The 19,018-nt window shown below is 32.5% G+C and overlaps 1 protein-coding gene across 1 annotated transcript in view; it reads right to left on the bottom strand.

The window, feature by feature from the left end:
- The window catches only part of LOC145327067 (uncharacterized), a 147,289-nt gene that overhangs the window by 90,994 nt on the left and 37,277 nt on the right, over positions 1-19,018 (bottom strand). The window contains exons 18-24 of the mRNA XM_080170588.1: positions 13,578-13,686; positions 12,942-13,026; positions 10,163-10,253; positions 3,317-3,363; positions 2,235-2,324; positions 1,557-1,632; positions 801-914 (exon numbers count right to left, since the gene is read on the bottom strand). Coding sequence (XP_080026714.1) covers positions 801-914; positions 1,557-1,632; positions 2,235-2,324; positions 3,317-3,363; positions 10,163-10,253; positions 12,942-13,026; positions 13,578-13,686 — 612 coding nt within the window. The remainder of the gene's footprint in view (positions 1-800; positions 915-1,556; positions 1,633-2,234; positions 2,325-3,316; positions 3,364-10,162; positions 10,254-12,941; positions 13,027-13,577; positions 13,687-19,018) is intronic.

Raw genomic sequence — 19,018 nt, 5'->3', positions numbered from 1 at the left:
AATCGTTACCAGGAACATTTTAGTAACAGTAAAGATTCACATATTCATAATTTTAATACGAATTTGTTTTAGATATTTTTATCAAATTGTCGAAATAATTTTTAAAGATTGAAACATATCAAGTTTTTTTATATTAAGAATATATTATTTTTTTGTTATTTTTTGCAGATAGCAAATAAACCTACCTAAATAAATGTGGATTGTTTTGTATAATGTATTATATACAAACTATATAATATATGATGTAACAAGGATGACAACATCAATAAAAGCGAAGCACTGAAACGGTAAGACAAACGGACATTATCACTTGTATTTTGTCCGAACTGAATAAGCAGAATATAAATGTATAAGAGTCGAAGCAAAATTGTAAGTAAATTTGTTGAAAAATTGCTTGATACAGGTTAATGTTTATGGACATACTTACATTTTTAGGACTTGATTATAGAGTTGTTTCGCTTATAATATTGTACTTTGTTGTCCCAGGAATCAGTATACGAAAAATCAGATCTATTGGATAAGTAGATTTCATAAAAATTTGTTGTTAAAAAAGTAAAATAATCAACATGTTTAAAATGGACGTACAGACATTCTGGTAATGATTATAGAGTTGCTACGCTTTATAAATCGTACCCAACTACTACAGGAATCGCCATGCAAAGTTTGAAATCGATAGAACAATTCTAACATGCCTAAATTAATGAAAAAAGCTATCCGTTACAGACGTACGGACGGACGGTCGGACGGACCGACCCTAATTATAGAAAAGCTTCGCTTTAAAAAAAAGAAAATATCCATACCTAAATATGGAACATTAATCCAGTAGGGTTGTGTATCTGAGAATGGGGAGATGTATATTTGTAAAGCATGGATGCAGCCCTCAAAATTCTCTAAATTTGACTCAGGATAGCCACCTAAAAAAATTAAGATTTATTCCAGGGATCTAAAGGGATAACACAATGGCCGATAAATTGATATACATCCCCAATGATGATACACAAAATTACAGCGGGACAAATTATCTGAAAAATCATCTACATGACGTCGTAAAAATGAGCGATTATCTTTTTTTTAGGGGTTTTCTTTTCCACTTCTCCTTTCATCTCCTTCATTTTTATGACGTCACATAGCTGATTTTTAAGACACTTTGTCCTGCTACCACAAAATTACCCCTGTAGATTACAATTATTGGTTGAAACGTTTAAACACTCAACTTAATTAACCAACCAATCAAAAGTCAACGGATAAGAAAACGTTATTATAAACTTTGGGGGCTAGTATAATAAACAGCTCATTGTCCCCTTTCTCTCTGGTTTCCTTAACATTATATAGATAGTAGCGGCTTCGCCTTTAGAGGCCTCTATGGGCACTTGAGGAGGGGAGAGTCGAATTAGGGTTTGGCCTAATATCATTAAATTAGGTTCAAATGATGTTTTCAATCGAGAAAAAGTCCAGTTTTCTTGCTTAACAGTAGATACTTAAGAATATAACGTTTATTCCTTGACGTTAATGCACTTTCTCTGTAAAATCTTTAACTTTAAAATGTTATATTTTACCTAAAAAAGTGAAGGCATTTTCAGGGATGCCAAACTGGTTTGCGTCCTGAGCCATTCGGGATAATCCTCCATCAACCTAAACATTAACATTTAAGAAAAATAAGTAATTTAAGAATAAGCAACATATCCTACATACATTTAAAAAAGAATAGTGTAAATGCCTTAACCCAAAACAGCCACAACCAATTACCTTGCACATTAAGGAATTTTAGACAAAGGTTGTGCAATCAAAGAGTTGGTTGCCTGTTGGGTGTTACTTAACCTGATACCCTCTGTGTTTTGACTGTGTTTTGTGCCAAGGCATTCCCCCTACTCTTACTATTTATGTCGCGCATTTGACATAGCAGCAGTAGGAACCATTTCAACGTCTTTTATGAAGCGGTGTCGTACCGAGATTAGAACCTATCACCTTCCCGACTACGAGCGTATGCGCTACGTGTTGAGCCACGGTCGCGGGTTTCCCCTCTGTTTTTAGTTATAAAAGGAGACAATAGCTCCCCTTAAAATAATTCTTGGCTGTTAAGTGTCATGGCCAGCAGCCTCGACCGTGTTAGGAAATTGATAAGCAAAACTACTCTTATAATATTGGATTTGGCCAATTTTTATATTTTAATTGTTAATAATCATTTTTATTTATGTCTGATTTTTTTAGGATTAAAAAAAAACAATTAGACTGACCTGTAAGCTGGCAAACTTAGGACCAGTGCATATAATTATTTCATGGTTTAGTCCATCATTCACCACTTCATAGGATTCCAATATCAGGGGCTAAAATAAAAAGAAATCTTTAAAAATTTGATTGTACTCCCCCTCCCCTCATTAAAAATTTAGGATCTACTGCAGTTCACGGTAAAATATTGCTGGTAACGAATATTGCTAAAAATTTATGAATTTTAAAGGCTGCTAGCTGCCAAACGGCTGAACGTACAGATCATACCCGCACACCATTTTAAGCGGCATAAGAAGGCCTACAAATAATCTGAAATAGCCAAGATCCTATGATGCACAGGGAAAGCTTTACTGAAGAAAAACCGCGTAAAATAGGTATTTTTCGCGCATTTCTCTGCACTGCGAGATAATTATGCATTATTGATTTATGGCTATTCCAGATAATTTGTAGGCCTTCTTATGCCGCTTAAAACAGTGTGCGAGTATGATCTGTACGTTCAGCCGTTTGGCAGCTAGCAGCCTTTAAAATTCATAAATTTTTAGCAATTTTCGTTACCAGCAATATTTTACCGTGAACTGCAGTAGATCCAAAATTTACCAACAAAAGGAAGATGATTAAAGTCCCTCCACAGATTATGACGTCATACGATAGAATAACCAATGAGAGGCCAGTATAAATTTTACCATTGGCCAGTTACAGTGTATACTGGCCTCTCATTGGCTATTCTATCGTATGACGTCATAATCTGTGAAAGGACTTTAATTATCTTCAACAAAAGCTTTATAAAAAGACTTGGGTATTCATATTGTTTATGATCTAAAATTGAAGTTTTTCATTAATAATTTAAAACATTTTCCAGAATTGCTTCGAAACCGATTAATATCCGCTGGATCAAAAATGATTCTAAACCATACTGAAAAATTATGTATCGTATCTTATCACAGCTAGTTTTCTACGAATATCGAAAAATGATAATTTTAATACCAGTTTTGTTTGCCCGGATTTGCCGCCCATGGGCTTTAATCTTATAATTTTTCATGTTAACGTCTTCGGAAAGCTGTCTATAATACAATGCGATAAATAACTTTACCTGTTTATTACTTGTGTTCATTGTCAGTCTTGCTCGCCCATTATGAACTAAAATAAAAAAATTAAATTAGAAATTATTAAAGTAACAGGATGTCTGTGTTTCTGTCCATACCGAGATATCTCTAACCGATGAACCGATATGGTTCTTCTCATAATGTAGATTCTCATAGAGGTTTAAAACTAATTTAGGGGAGGGTACCACCACCACCCTCCCAAGAAAAATCATCCTCTTTTTATTCTTTCATTTTCAAACTAAAACGGGGGGGGGGGGGAGGAGTTGACATTTTCCACCCACCCCTTTTAAAGTTCCTCTTGAAAATAATGAACTAAAATATGATAATTTCTATAATAAATTATGGTGAACGTAGCTACGTAATTCTAACAAAATTAAATGTTTAAATCTAACTCAGGAAAATTCTAATTAAATATTCATTCAATTTAAAAGTTTATTGCAGTGAGAGAGAGAGAGAGGAGAGAGAGAGAGAGAGAGAGAGAGAGAGAGAGAGAGAGAGTGAGAGAAAGAGAGAGAGAAAGAGAGAGAGAAGAGAGAGAGAGAGAGAGAGAGAGAGAGAGAGAGAGAGAGAGAGAGAGAGAGAGAGAGAGAGAGAGAGAGAGAGAGAGAGAGAGAGAGAGAGAGAGAGAGAAAGAGAGAGAAAGAGAGAGAGAAAGTACTCTCAGGGATCTTTGGATCTTTAGGGATAAGACAAAGGACGATATAAAATTAATATACATCCCCAATAATAAAAATCCAACAACCAATTTTGGTGGCTCAGTTAGAAGACTAATAGTTTAGAACTAACAATTCGAAATTCGGCGTTATCCTCATTTCAATTTTGAAAAGTTTAATAAATTAATACCCTCTTCCCCCCCCCCTCCCCCGGACAGAACAACTATTTTAGGTTAGGATAGGTTTTAGGCTAGGGATATCTTAATAAAAGATATCTTAATTTACTTATGTTATATAGATTATTTTCAGAATTTTATTAAATTTATCCTTATTCAAGAATTGTGAAAATCCAAATCTAGCGATGTAACTTATAATAGAAAGAACATACATCTATCACTTACGCCCGACTACGCAAATTATAAACTAAGATTAACCAAGACTAAAGTAGTAAGATTTTTGGCCTAAGGCTAAAGATTTCGAAAGTTTTACTTTATTTTTCTGACCTCCCCCCGCCTTTCCATAAATGCTAAGGAAGGAGCAACTAGTAGTAATAAATATCGGTAATTGCCGTCCACTTGCATTTAGATTTAAATGTTTCTTTAATATTTTGAGTAATTAATAATATAATACTTTGAATACGAGATCTCTACGTGTATAGCCACCATTTAATTTAATTTTGAACGTATACGAAATGCAACTGACATACAAGGTAAATTATGTCTTAGCTGTGCTCCAAAGTTGAAATGGCTACTCTGGTTGCAAAACTGATTCTAACAAATAAAATAAAAAGACAAAAAAAGATGAAACGAGATGCATCCAAATTTTTCTTATCATAAAATTACTTTTACAAAATGACCCTTTTCAATTGCAAAGTTTTCTATAAATATTATTTTCCCTTACTCACTAATTCTCAGCTTCATAGGTCATTTATCCATATATTCATTTTGTTTTTGTTTTCCTAGCTAAACTATTGCAATCTTTATTTGAAATATTACATACTGCTGTTTGTTATGTACAAGACGTTAGAAATAATAATTAGGGGAATGTCTTAGGGTTCAAGTAAATCTAGATTGGCTTAGATTGGTTACCTTTAAAGTGCCTAGTCTAGCAAAGTAACCAACCTCCCCCCCTCACCTCGAAAGATAAGGCCTCCCCGCAGTGGTTAAACATGATTAAAAAAATCCCCCCCCCACTATTACAATTTTTTTAAATTAAGGGAGTTTCTCTGCTTGCTAAGCGTGAGGGCAACTGTTCTAAATATATACTGGGGGTATAGGAATTCACTTTGATAACTTGTACTTCAAGAAACAATTCATCTCATCATCTATGAAAATGTTTGTACTTGTTTGTTTTATTCTCTTTTGCACAAATGGTTCTCGAATCCAGGAAAAAAAAATTCAGTTTTTACCTTTGATTGGCACGTGTAACTCAAGATTGTTTTATATTAAATGATTAAATTAGATATTAAAAAACAAAAAATTATTTCTTTTATATTGCTATATGCAAAAACTGTCTATATGCAATTTCAGTAGTTTATGTCTAACATATGGCTTCACTAAAAAGTGTCCGATGCTTACATTTGAACAACATGCAGTTTGAAAAATATTTTTCTGAAACCAATTACTTTTTTCTTGACATGATAAAGGCACAATTTTTTTGGCGACTCAGGCGCAACAGAGAAAGCTGAGCGGCTGAAAGAATCAGCTACTCTACGCCGCAGCAAACCTGAGGTTACCCTAGCCGCAATATTTAGACGCCACACACAGCAGCTGGATTTTGAATTCAGCCGCAGCAAATTCAAATCCCTAGGGCATCAAAGTAATATTTTAAAGCTTTTTATTGTACCTATAAAAAATGATGTCATACAATACAAATGACCAATGATAGGCTAAAACACAGACTAGATTACCAATGGTAGGCCATATATTGACTAATGGAAGGCCGGTATGATATCATTTATAATAGGTACTATAAAGGACTTCTAGTTTTTTGCTTTAACAACAAAAGAAAATCAAAAAAGTGAAAAAGATGAGCAAACAGGTCTGATGCATATCTTGCCTGTTGAATTTGGCTTCGTAGCAGGGATATGAAGGGATAATACAATTGCCGATAAATTAATGTACATCCGCAATGATTACATAAAAAACTACCCACTCTGTAGATTGCAATAAGTGGTTGAAATGTTAAAACACTAAACTTAATGAACCAACCAATAACATTAAATTAAAGTCCCTAAAGATGCTAGACCAACAAATAATAAAAAGTTATTATAAAATTTTGAGGACTAATGTAATAAACAGCCCAATGTCCCCTTCCTCCCAGGGTTCTTAGATAAGTATTTACAAATACAACAAAAACTTATTTAGAAAGTTGATTAGATAATGTAAATAAAAAGTCATCTGGATATATAAAATGTGCACAATTTCGTTGGGAATGATAAAACGAATAAATAAATAAAGTTAAATCTTATTTTGGTTTTCAACCGCCATTTTGTCGGCTGCTCTTACAAATTGCCCTGTTTTGACTAGCGGCTGTGAGATTATTTTCTTTCTAATATTTGAAATTAGCGGAAAGAAAGTTGGAGAGAATTTTTTTTCTGTGATGTTTTATCCCTGTGATTGCATATGTCAATTTAGTATTGGCCTTTCTAAGAATGCATCAAATCATTTCCTTCCTTCTATGCACAGATTATGCACAGCGTTTAGGACAATGCGGGTATGTTGCAAATCTACGTGGAAATTCAAGTAAATTTGCACTTGGCAACTTTTATAGATTAAGTTTCAGTTTTCGAACTAGAGACGAAATTTGATGTTATTTCAAATTATACCTTTCATACAGGGATGTCAAGAGAGGGGAAGAATTTTTACCCATAACCCAACAAAATAATGATGAAAACCTCTATAAAAGCGAAGCACTGAAACGGTAGGACAAATGGATATTAACACTTGTATAGTGTCAGAACTGAATAATCAAAATATAAATGTATAAGAGTCGAAGCAAAATTGTAAGTAAATTTGTTGAAAAACTGCTTGATACAGGATAATGTTTATGGACATTCTTACATTTTTAGGACTTGATTATAGATTTGCTTCGTTTAAAATATTGTACTTTGTTATCCTAGGAATCAGTATACAAAAAATCAGATCAATTGGATAATTAGATCACATAAAAATGTTGTTAAAAAAGTAAAAATATCAACACATTCTGGTAATGATTATAGAGATGCTACGCTTTCTAAATCGTACCTAACTACCTAGGACAATTCTAACATGGCTAACGTGACGAAAAAAGATATCCGTCTCGTACGTACGGACGGGCGGACGGACGGACATACGGAAGGACCGACCCTAATAATAGAAAATCTTCGACTTTTAAAATAGCATGTACGTCCTTTCAAATCTAAGTGTTAAAGTTACCCATTTTTACAGAATTTTAACACACTTTATAAAGCTTAGAATGTTATAATGGAATGTATTTTCAACTCATTTTAAATGAAATTTGTTGAGCTGTCCTGTATTACTTGAGTTCCAGGTAAACTGTCAACAGCCATTCTCAATGTTTGGAGAAAGAAAAGAGACAGTTTTAAAATTTTCACTTTTAGAACTTTTTCCTTAAAAGATTTTTGGGAAGTTTTATTTTTTTTTCAATCTTTATGTAAATGTTCTTATTAGCTAGAAGTCATCCATTTAAGAAAAATATTTTATATTTTGTAACAAAAAAAACCTACTTGCAACATACACTACACAATGTTGTCAGAAAATATTTAATTTTATTTGCTGGATGTCCAACAAAAATAAATTTATTTAAAAAAAGGATGGTTCTTTGGTAATAGTGATTGACAATAGATAAGGATTTAGATCATAATTTTCTTAAATTTTCTGATATAAATCTCACCAAGATAATGCAAAAAATTGCTATTGGATATTTTTGCTAAGGGTAAATGGGTTAATTAAAACAATGATTTTCTTCCAACTTGTGTTATTATTTATATGAATATATTAGAACAATCCTATTTTTATGTGGCCATCCTGTAAATATGAATATGTTAGAACGAAGGACGTCCAAGAGTGGGGGGTAAAGTGGTGATTACCCCCCCCCCCCAAACGTAGGCACCCCCCAATTTTTTTCTATTTCCCCTCCCCCCTATAAAATTTACCCCTACCTTGGGAGTAACGTAGGCACCCCCCTCCCAAATTAATAATCCCATGAGAAAAAAATTTGGCTCGCTTTTCGCGCATTTTTACTTTCACTATCAAGATTGTATACCACCGCGCAAAATCAAAAGAATATATAGTTCCACCAGCTTGAACCATGATAAAAATACATAGTTTGTAATGGCCTTTTAATTAAACAATGCACTGGGTGTGTCTAAAAATGTCTATTCAAAGAAGTAAAATTTTCGTAATTATAATGAAAAAAATGTTTAAATCAAAATTAATTGTTTAGCTTCCATAAAATAGATAAATCAACTCAATCAAACATTACAGTAAATATCAAAATCTTTTTTTCTATGGCCAATTTATCTTGGTAGGCTGCCAGAGTGGTGATACCCTCTCAAAACCAGGACCTATTTGAAGCTACACTTTAAAGGAAAATCACATTGGTTCATCAGTTAGCAAGACTTGTGAGTTGATTACTGTGTTTTTATATAGAGGAATGAGATACTACTAAATATTTAATAGTACTTCATTATTAGGTTGGTACTTTTTTACATCATCCAATTACCCCCCCCCCCCCAAACAGATTATAGGTGGGTATTTACTTCCCCCCCCCCCAACAGATTTCAGGGGGGGTAATTACCCCCCTAAGCATATTTTACCCCCGAGGTAAAAATTTTGGAAGGGGAAAAAATTGCGCCATTTTACCCCCCACCAAAAACAAATTTTACCCCCAAATAAAAAAGCTTGGACGCCCCTGGTTAAAACTATCCTATTTTTTCCTGAAACTGCACATTGAAGATAACTAAAGAATAAGTTGTGTTTCATAAACTCACAAAGAAATACAGATATAAAATAGCTATTATAACTTTATGAAAAAGCAAGGAAATTTTATTAAAAAAAGATTATAAAAAATATATGTACACCATAAAACTGACATAACATAATACCCATAAAAAGGGGATAAATGGACTATTCTAATATGACGTCATTCGGGATACTTTGATTAAAAGTTTTTAAAATTTATCCCCTTTTTTATAGGCACTATAAAGAGCTTTGTCGAAATGTAATTGATCTCGTTAACCAATGGACCATATAAAGTAGATTTAAATAGGAACTAAAATGGTTATTTTTCAAAGATAATTGAAAAGATATGGATATTAAATCAAAAATATCTAGATTTATGTAGTTTCTTATCTTATTATAAACTGATGCAGAAATGATGGAACACTAAATATGCAGTTGGCATTTTTTCCATACAATTTTATACATAATTTTATAATATTTTTCTTTTTAAGTACTTGGCGATGCATTTTATATGTGTAAGCACCTTCAAATAGAACACAAGGGACATATTTTTTTAATAGCCGGTTTTTATTTTAACAAAGCAAAAAACATCGGAAAATTTCAATTAAAACTTCTTTAAAATAAATACAGAAGTTTTATTTTTATACATAGATGAGCGAGAAATTACTTTTAAAAATTTTTTATTATTTAAAAAGGGGTGTGCACATGCTTTTGCTAAGGCCGGGGGTGTATTTCTTGGGGGAGCTGCAAAGGCAAAGAGAAAATCAGGTCTTCCCAATATAAAATTGAAGGAGGGGGGGGGGGGGGGGGCCGGGGGGGGGGGTGTTAAACAACTCTCTTCTGCACGCTAATTATTGTAACTGGTCAATGTTTTAGAAAGAAAAGACAATTGTTAATGGATAGAATATGTGATTGAGGATATATTGACAGAGAAATATTTGTCTTCAATTTAGGTTATTAATTGGGGAGTTCTTTTATTGGATTTGGTAAAGGGTAGTGGATGAGGTTATCATTATTTTAGCCAGCTGCTAGAATCACTTTATTACAGACCATAAAAATCTTGTGCAACATCCAAGTAATAATATTCGATTTAATTGATCCATTCGATCAAAATGTTAATAAGTGTACTGTAGACTAAATCAAAACGTTTGATAAATTACTTTACAACTCAATTTAATTTTTGATTATAATACAAGAAGATCCACTATAATATTACCTGCTAATGTTATTGTATATTGTCCACGTTTCTTTCTGAGTAGCTCCCCTCCAGAGAATGTGGATATTTCAAGTCTTACAAACAGTTTACCCTAAAAAACGTAACTTTACAAAGTGTCTCAAAAATCAGCCACGTGACGTCATAAAATTGGGGATTATCTAACTCTTTTTTAGGAGTTTTCTTTCTCACGTCTAATCTCATCTACCTCATTTTTATGACGTCACATGGCTGATTTTTGAGACACCTTGTAATGTTACCTAAAAAATAATAACGATTTGTTTTATATTATGCGTGAAATCTATCAATCTCATATTTTGATTAATAAAAATAGAGGGAGACAGTCACTCAAAAATCAGACACATGACGTCATAAAAATAAGGCAAAGGAGAGGAGAAGTAGGAAAGAAAACTCCTAAGAAAGAAATGGATAACCCCACATTTTTATGACATCACGTGGCTTATTTTTGAGTGAATTTGCCCCCCTACTTAAAAAAAATTGCTAATGGTTTCTCTAAATTGCGGATCTTGTGAAAATTATTGAACATGTTAAAATATATAAAAATTTAAAGGCTACTAGCTGCCAAACTGCTACACGTATATATTAATCCCGCGTATCGTTATGAGCTGCTGAGAAGCCAAGAGCCGACACAATACAATCTTTCCCGATTTTGTTTTGATTTTGCGGAACATGATTCCAGTTACGTCATATTTTTCTTTCCCGAAAAAGGGAAGGGGTGAAGAAATTCTCTTCAAAAGAGATGGGGAAAACCCCCTTTTCTCCCATCTCTTTTTTTCTTCCCCCCTTCCCTTTTTCGGGAAAGAAAAATATGACGTAACTGGAATTATGTTCCGCAAAATTAATACAAAATCGGGAAAGATTGTATTGTGTCCAAGATCCAATAATTATAGTATGACTAAAGGAAACACGCGTAAAATAAGTCTTTTCGAACATTTATGTGCGCTGCTTAAGATAACCGTGCGTTATTGAGTAATGGCTATTCCCGATTATGTGTAGGCCTTCTAAAGTCGGTTAAAATTTACAATAAAGAAGCCTTTAAAGTTAATCGATTTTCGTAGATAATCGATCCCAGAAACACTAAAATCTGGTATATTGCTGAAATAATAATTAAGTATTATTCAAGAGGATGAAAACCGCATATGGTAGAAAAAATGACGCGAAACCTTTTGGCTAGGGACAAAGCACTATCCTAATAAAAAGAAAGTGCTAAATGACACAGAAATATTTTTGTTGTAGGCTGTAAATGACCACTTTGACCTGGGCTTAGATAATCATTCATTCTTCTGTACGAGTTTCCTAAGATTTAGTTTTTAGAAGATTTGGTTATTTATACCCTGCAATGCTACAAAAAATTACTTTTTAAAAATTTGAGATTTAAATTTTATTTAACAAGGATGATTAAATTTGTATTTAAATTCTTAATCAACTTTTAAGCACCAGATGCTTTAAATATAAATTGTATGTCTGGTCGTGGGCGGTTTTAAGGCAAAAGATAAATTTTAAATTATTATTATTTTAAACATCAAATGCAGATTCCCGCTTTGATCTCAGACAAAGAATGTCACCCACCCTAATACATATTGGAAATTGATTATAAAGTTGAATAATTGTAATATTATATTTATTGGTCATAGGAATCCACATTTCAAAAAGCAAGTAAATGGTTGATTACATTACATAGAATGGTTTTGACTATAAAGTTGCCCCACTTTCTAAATTGTACCTAACCGTTAGAGGAATCATCACGAAATGGATCTACTAATCCTCTTAGGAAAGGAGAGTTGTGATCTTATGAAGCAAACCACTATTCTTGAAGAATAAAAGAAGCTTACAAAGATCTTTACTTAATCTTCTTTTTTTCCTCTCAAAGATGAGAACACTTATCACAGATGAGCAAAAACTTTATTTATGTTATGAAAAGCTAGGTTTTTCTATAATAAGGGTCAGTCCCTACTTCCGTCAGTAACGGATAAATCTTAAAGTAAATTTAGGCATTTTTTAATTGTCCGATTGATTTCAAGCTTAACACAATGATTCCTGTAACATTTAGATATAATTTGGAAAGTGTAGCAACTCAAAAAACATTACCAATACACAAGTATTTCCATTTTAAAGATGTTGATTTATTTTACACAATTTTTTTATGATTTAATAATCTGATTTTAAAGATAACAACTTAACAAGGTACAATAACTTAATAGCTGTTTATCAATTTCTGTCATTCTAAATGGTCGTTTGTCTGACCGTCTTATTTTCTGGATGTTGTCATCCTTGTTTAATAAATGAACAGGAAATAAATTATGGTCGATTAGAGCTTTTAGTACGAGTTACAATGTACTTATTATTGCTTTACCTTTTGGCGAAAAAGTAGGTATTTTTTAAGATTAAATGGTAAGGTTTTTTTGTCCAACCACTAAAACTATTTCTCCATTTCAGGTTAGCTTTATGTAAGTGCATAGCTGATTTTATACATTTAAAAAAAATAAACTAAATGTATGACACCTCTAGAATTTTTATTTATTGCATCGTAACATAAACTATTATCCGCGAATAGGAAAATAAAAGATTAAATTCGGTTTTGTTGGTCCCGATAAGACGAAGTCCTGGACTGAGAATTTAGAGATTATTCCAATGTTCTTATTCGTGGACACTTGACTATAATACGATGCCATACCTGATTTTTTACTATGGCATAGAACCGGATCTTATCCAGCGGATCTTAATCAGTTTCGAAGCTTTAGTGGAAAATAAATTGTATTACCTGACCAGGGTGGGCCATTAAACTATCAGAAAATTTCAGCCAATCATCTCGTTGCAGAGTTAGGCTTGTACAACTTTCTTGGGGTCTACAATATTGGAATATTTAAAGTTAGGCTGGTACAACTTTCTTGGGGTCTACAATAATGAAATATTTAAAAATAGGCTGGTACAAATTTCTTTGGGACTGTAATATTGGAATATTTTATGTTAGGCTGGTACAACTCTCTTGGGGTCTACGATATTGAAATATTTAAAATTAGGCTGGTACAAATTTCTTGTGGTCTAAATATTAGAACGTTTAAAGTTAGGCTAGAACAACTTTCTTGGGGTCTACAATATTAGAATATCTAAAGTTAGACTGGTACATAATATTGGAATATTCAAAGTTATGCTGGTACAACTTTCTTGGGGTCTACAATATCGGAATATTTAAAATAAGGCTGGTACAACGTTCTTGTGGCCTACAATATTAGAATATTTAAAGTTAGGCTGGTACAACTTTCTTTGGGTCTAAAATTTTTGGAATATTATGAACCTATGGGAAAAGAATCAATTTGAAAGGCCAATCGGTGAAGTGGACAATTAGAGCTTAAAGGACATACTGGCATACATCCTACTCTTTGAAAATAAGAAATACCTTTTTGAAGTAGTAATTGTAGGCTGCTTAGTTGGTGGAGGTGGGGGCGAAGTCGGGATGGCTATCATTGTTGGGAAGTTGGCTATTGGTAGTTCGTTACTCCAGTAATCTAAAATAAAAACAATATTTGAATATTTAAAAGAGCTGAATCTGTCGAATTGTGGGTAAAAACAGTTCTCCTCATAAAATGGCCGTGAACTGCACAAGATCGGATTTTTTTAACCAGCATTGTCATCTACTTCCCTGTAAAGACAAAGGAAGGAATAATTATAGTAAAGTATAATAGGCAAAGCTAACATTCACTAGCGTTCAAACAATAGATATAGAAAGAGATGATCAATATCTTTATGAGACCATTAGAGAAATTATAAGGTCAAAAATTCGTCATATTTGACAAAATCTTAGAAATTACTTTCCAGTTTGACATCGAAATCGATTATTATCCGCTGGATTAGAATAGGCTCGAAGCCATACTGAAAAATTAATACCAGTTTTGTAAGCCTAGGTATAAAGCTAACAAAACTGGCTTTTATTTTATAATTTTTCATTTAATTTCTGCAGAAAACTGTCAATAATACGATGTGATAATTACCTATTATACGTTAGACGATTTACCGTGTTTCATTGAACTTCTAGAGTATTATATCTATTGCACCGTAGGCAAAATCAACATTCAGTAGGACTGTAGGGTTCAAACAAAGCATTCATATTACATCCCAGTAGTATAGTAAAATTGAATAGTATTTAGAATTATGAATGGGGTAATTTTGTTATCTTCATTGGGGATGTACATCAATTCATCGTCTATGGTCGTATTTCTGAGTACGAGGAAATTCTTTATAAACTACTAGTGACTGCACCTCTAGCATCTAAACTCGAAGGGTTAGGGTAGCATAGAAACTAGCCCAAAACCATCCTAGGACTTATTTCAAGCTTCCCTTATTTGGAAAACTCATTCGGTTCAGTAGTTAGGAAATCTTAAGCTTCAGACAAAAAAAAACTTTGCTACTTTATATACTAGGAAATAGAAATAGAATCTAATGCTATCATGCTTTTATGATTAATTTTTGTATTGGAAAATTTTCCAGTTTGGTCAAAATATTTTGTTGTAATGTGTGTATACTATATTCTGTGGAGTAGGAACATAATTAGTTTTGTTGTAATGTATGGATACTATATTCTGTGGGGTAGGAACATAATTAGTTTTGTTGTAATGTATGTATACTATATTCTGTGGGGTAGGAACATAATTAGTTTTGTTGTAATGTATGGATACTATATTCTGTGGGGGTAGGAACATAATTAGTTTTGTTGTAATGTATGGATACTATATTCTGTGGGGTAGGAACATAATTAGTTTTGTTGTAATGTATGTATACTATATTCTGTGGGGTAGGAACATAATTAGATTTGTTGTAATGTATGTATACTATATTCTGTGGGGTAGGAACATAATTAGTTTTGTTGTAATGTATGGATACCATATTCTGTGGGGTAGGAACATAATTAGTTTTGTTGTAATGTATGTATACTATATTCTGTGGGGTAGGAACATAATTAGATTTGTTGTAATGTATGTATACTATATTCTGGGGGGTAGTAACATAATTAGTTTTGTTGTGATGTATGGATACTATATTCTGTGGGGTAGGAACATAATTAGTTTTGTTGTAATGTATGGATACTATATTCAGTGGGGTAGGAACATAATTAGTTTTGTTGTAATGTATGGATACTATATTCAGTGGGGTAGGAACATAATTAGTTTTGTTGTAATGTATGGATACTATATTCAGTGGGGTAGGAACATAATTAGTTTTGTTGTAATGTATGTATACTATATTCTGTGGGGTAGGAACATAATTAGTTTTGTTGTAATGTATGGATACTATATTCAGTGGGGTAGGAACATAATTAGTTTTGTTGTAATGTATGTATACTATATTCTGTGGGGTAGGAACATAATTAGTTTTGTTGTAATGTATGGATACTATATTCTGTGGGGTAGGAACATAATTAGTTTTGTTGTAATGTATGTATACTATATTCTGTGGGGTAGGAACATAATTAGTTTTGTTGTAATGTATGGATAGTATATTCTGTGGGGTAGGAACATAATTAGTTTTGTTGTAATGTATGGATAGTATATTCTGAGGGGTAGGAACATAATTAGTTTTGTTGTAATGTATGGATACTATATTCTGTGGGGTAGGAACATAATTAGTTTTGTTGTAATGTATGGATACTATATTCTGTGGGGTAGGAACATAATTAGTTTTGTTGTAATGTATGGATACTATATTCTGTGGGGTAGGAACATAATTAGTTTTGTTGTAATGTATGGATACTATATTCTGTGGGGAGGAACATAATTAGTTTTGTTGTAATGTATGGATACTATATTCTGTGGGGTAGGAACATAATTAGTTTTGTTGTAATGTATGGATAGTATATTCTGTGGGGAGGAACATAATTAGTTTTGTTGTAATGTATGGATACTATATTCTGTGGGGAGGAACATAATTAGTTTTGTTGTAATGTATGGATAGTATATTCTGTGGGGAGGAACATAATTAGGTTTGTTGTAATGTATGTATACTATATTCTGTGGGGTAGGAACATAATTAGTTTTGTTGTAATGTATGGATACTATATTCAGTGGGGTAGGAACATAATTAGTTTTGTTGTAATGTATGGATACTATATTCTGTGGGGTAGGAACATAATTAGTTTTGTTGTAATGTATGGATACTATATTCTGTGGGGTAGGAACATAATTAGTTTTGTTGTAATGTATGGATACTATATTCTGTGGGGTAGGAACATAATTAGTTTTGTTGTAATGTATGGATAGTATATTCTGTGGGGTAGGAACATAATTAGATTTGTTGTAATGTATGTATACTATATTCTGTGGGGTAGGAACATAATTAGTTTTGTTGTAATGTATGGATACTATATTCAGTGGGGTAGGAACATAATTAGTTTAGCAAACAACACAAGACAAGGGATGTGAGCACTATCAGGGAGGGAGGGGATATTGGGCTGTTTATTACACTAGTCCCCCAAAGTCTTCTAAGGACGTTTTCTTATTCGTTGGCTTAACAATCTTGGGGACTTTTAATAATTTTTGATTGGTTGGTTCATTTAGTTAAATGTTTAAACATTTCAACCACTAATTTTTATCTACAGAGGGGTAATTTTGTTTGTCATTATTTGGGATGTACATCAATTTATCGATTGTTGTCTTATCCCTTTATATCCCTGGCTTACAAACGTGCTTACTATTCCAATAGATATATTAAAATAGATTAGTAATTAACAAAGTTATTAAGTAATTCTCCTTTTTTCCTTTGATAACTCAAGTGTTTACTAATACAAGTTGGTTAGAAAGAATGATTAATATCTAAAAACAAAATTGATAACTTTTCAAATCTCTGATTTCGGAAGTAGCTGGACAAAGTGTCTGAAAAATCAGCCATGTGACGTCATAAAAATTATGAATTATCCATCTCTTTTTTATGGGTTTTATTTCCCACTTCTCCTCTCATCTCCCTCATTTATATGACGTCCATGGCCAAATTTTGAAACCCATATTCACAGAAGTGCTTCTATAAATTTATATGATACATTTCATTAATAATTTGTACTGAAAACATTATAGCAGGAATAAGGTATAAAACAGGGATCTAAAGGAATAAGGCAATGGTCTAAAGATTTGTTAACATTCCTAATGATGAATACCCCTTTTTGTAGATAATAATTAGCTGTTGAAACCAATCAAAATTCAAAAAAAAGTCCTCAATGTTGTTAAGCCAACGAAGTAAACGCTATTATAAAACTAGGACTAGTGTAAAACAGCACAATGTCCCCTTCCTTGCTGGGTGTAGACAACCAGTTAGGGGGTCAGATAAAAAGGTCTTCATCACTTATAAGATAAACCTTCCAAAAACAGTTCAGTTGCTGGTTACAGCTGTTATACTTATAGTCAACTTGGATCCTTACACCAGATTTTCATGTTCTCTGGTAAAGTGAAATACACAGCAGGCCAAAATAACGATTCCCCCTTCTATCCCCTCCCCTCCTACTGGATGAAAAAACTGACCAATACTGGATCCATGTTAGCAACATAAATTGACAAAAAGTTTTCCCCTGTCATGATATCCAAGTATATTCTATATCCATTCTAATGAAAGGGACAATCAAACTTATCAGAAAAATTATTAATCTTTTCTATATTTCCCTTCCTTTGTCCCAGTTTAAGATTAGAATTCAGGAATAAAATAATTACATTAAAAGTCCATTCCTATAGCATTTTAGTTCTATAATATCACAATACATTTATAGATTACAATTTAAAGTAATATTGTATTAGGGTAAATACTTAGAAACTATCGTTATTTAACATACAAAATTAAAGGTTTAAATTTAAGGGACTACTATTTATTCAGGTAGATTTCATGGGAGTATTTTACTTATTTAGCATGGACCTTAAGGGATAAGACAACGGGCGATGATAAACAAAATTATCCCATCTGTAGATTAAAATTATCAATTTAAAAGTTTGTACACTAGTAGTTTAGAACTAACCAAATAAAATTTTATGACAGTACCCAATATTTTTAAAATAAAACTGTAAAACTTTGGGTACCAGTGTAATTTACAGACCATGTCCCCTTACTTCCAAATATTTAATGGTAAGTTTTCTATTCTGCATATTCTATAGTTTGATTCATTTTAAGGTCAGTGTGTTATTTTTTAATTGATCAAGATTTTTTTATACAATACAAAGTATACCTTATTCAAGATGGACTATTAAAATCAAACATGATTTTAATATTGATTTCAATATATATATATATTATACCCTGTCTAATAAATTGCAACCACCTCGGGTTAAACAAATTACAGGCTTAACACCAAGACAAAAGTTAAAATAAATTTATAAATATTGAAAGTTTAATCTGGTCTTGCGGTTTCAGGAATGCGGTTAACTTTCTAAATTTTGTTTAGATAGGTTTATACCTTTAATATTTTAGTTTGAAATAGATATTTCAACCGGCTTCGCTCCTAGAGGCATCTAGAGACACTTGAGAAAAGTGGGGAACTTGGTAAACTGACCCTCCAATTTGAATTTTCAGTTTCAAAAGAAATAAAAAAAAATTGAACGGGAGGAGTACTTTTTTCAGGTATGATTCTTTTTGGAGAAACTTCCCCAAAAATTGTTTTAACCCTTACAGATCGGGCCCCAATTCCCACCTTAATAGATCGGGGGGGGGGGGGGGGTTCCCCCCCTCTATCTCGGCTCCTGGTACAGATAAAGACGTAAATTTTTTTTCTGATGGTTCATGTGTTTTTTTTTAGAGAAAATTACTTTTTCTAGTCATAGCAGTCAGACCGCTCCTTAGCATCTTTTTAGCGGCCAACCGCTAAATTTTAAA

Source organism: Acartia tonsa, chromosome 8, assembly GCF_053477335.1.
Source record: "Acartia tonsa isolate MP-2025a chromosome 8, ASM5347733v1, whole genome shotgun sequence".
Lineage (NCBI taxonomy): Eukaryota > Metazoa > Arthropoda > Copepoda > Calanoida > Acartiidae > Acartia > Acartia tonsa.
The sequence above is the reverse complement of the archived record's forward strand: the minus strand, read 5'-3'. Positions and strand labels throughout refer to the sequence as shown.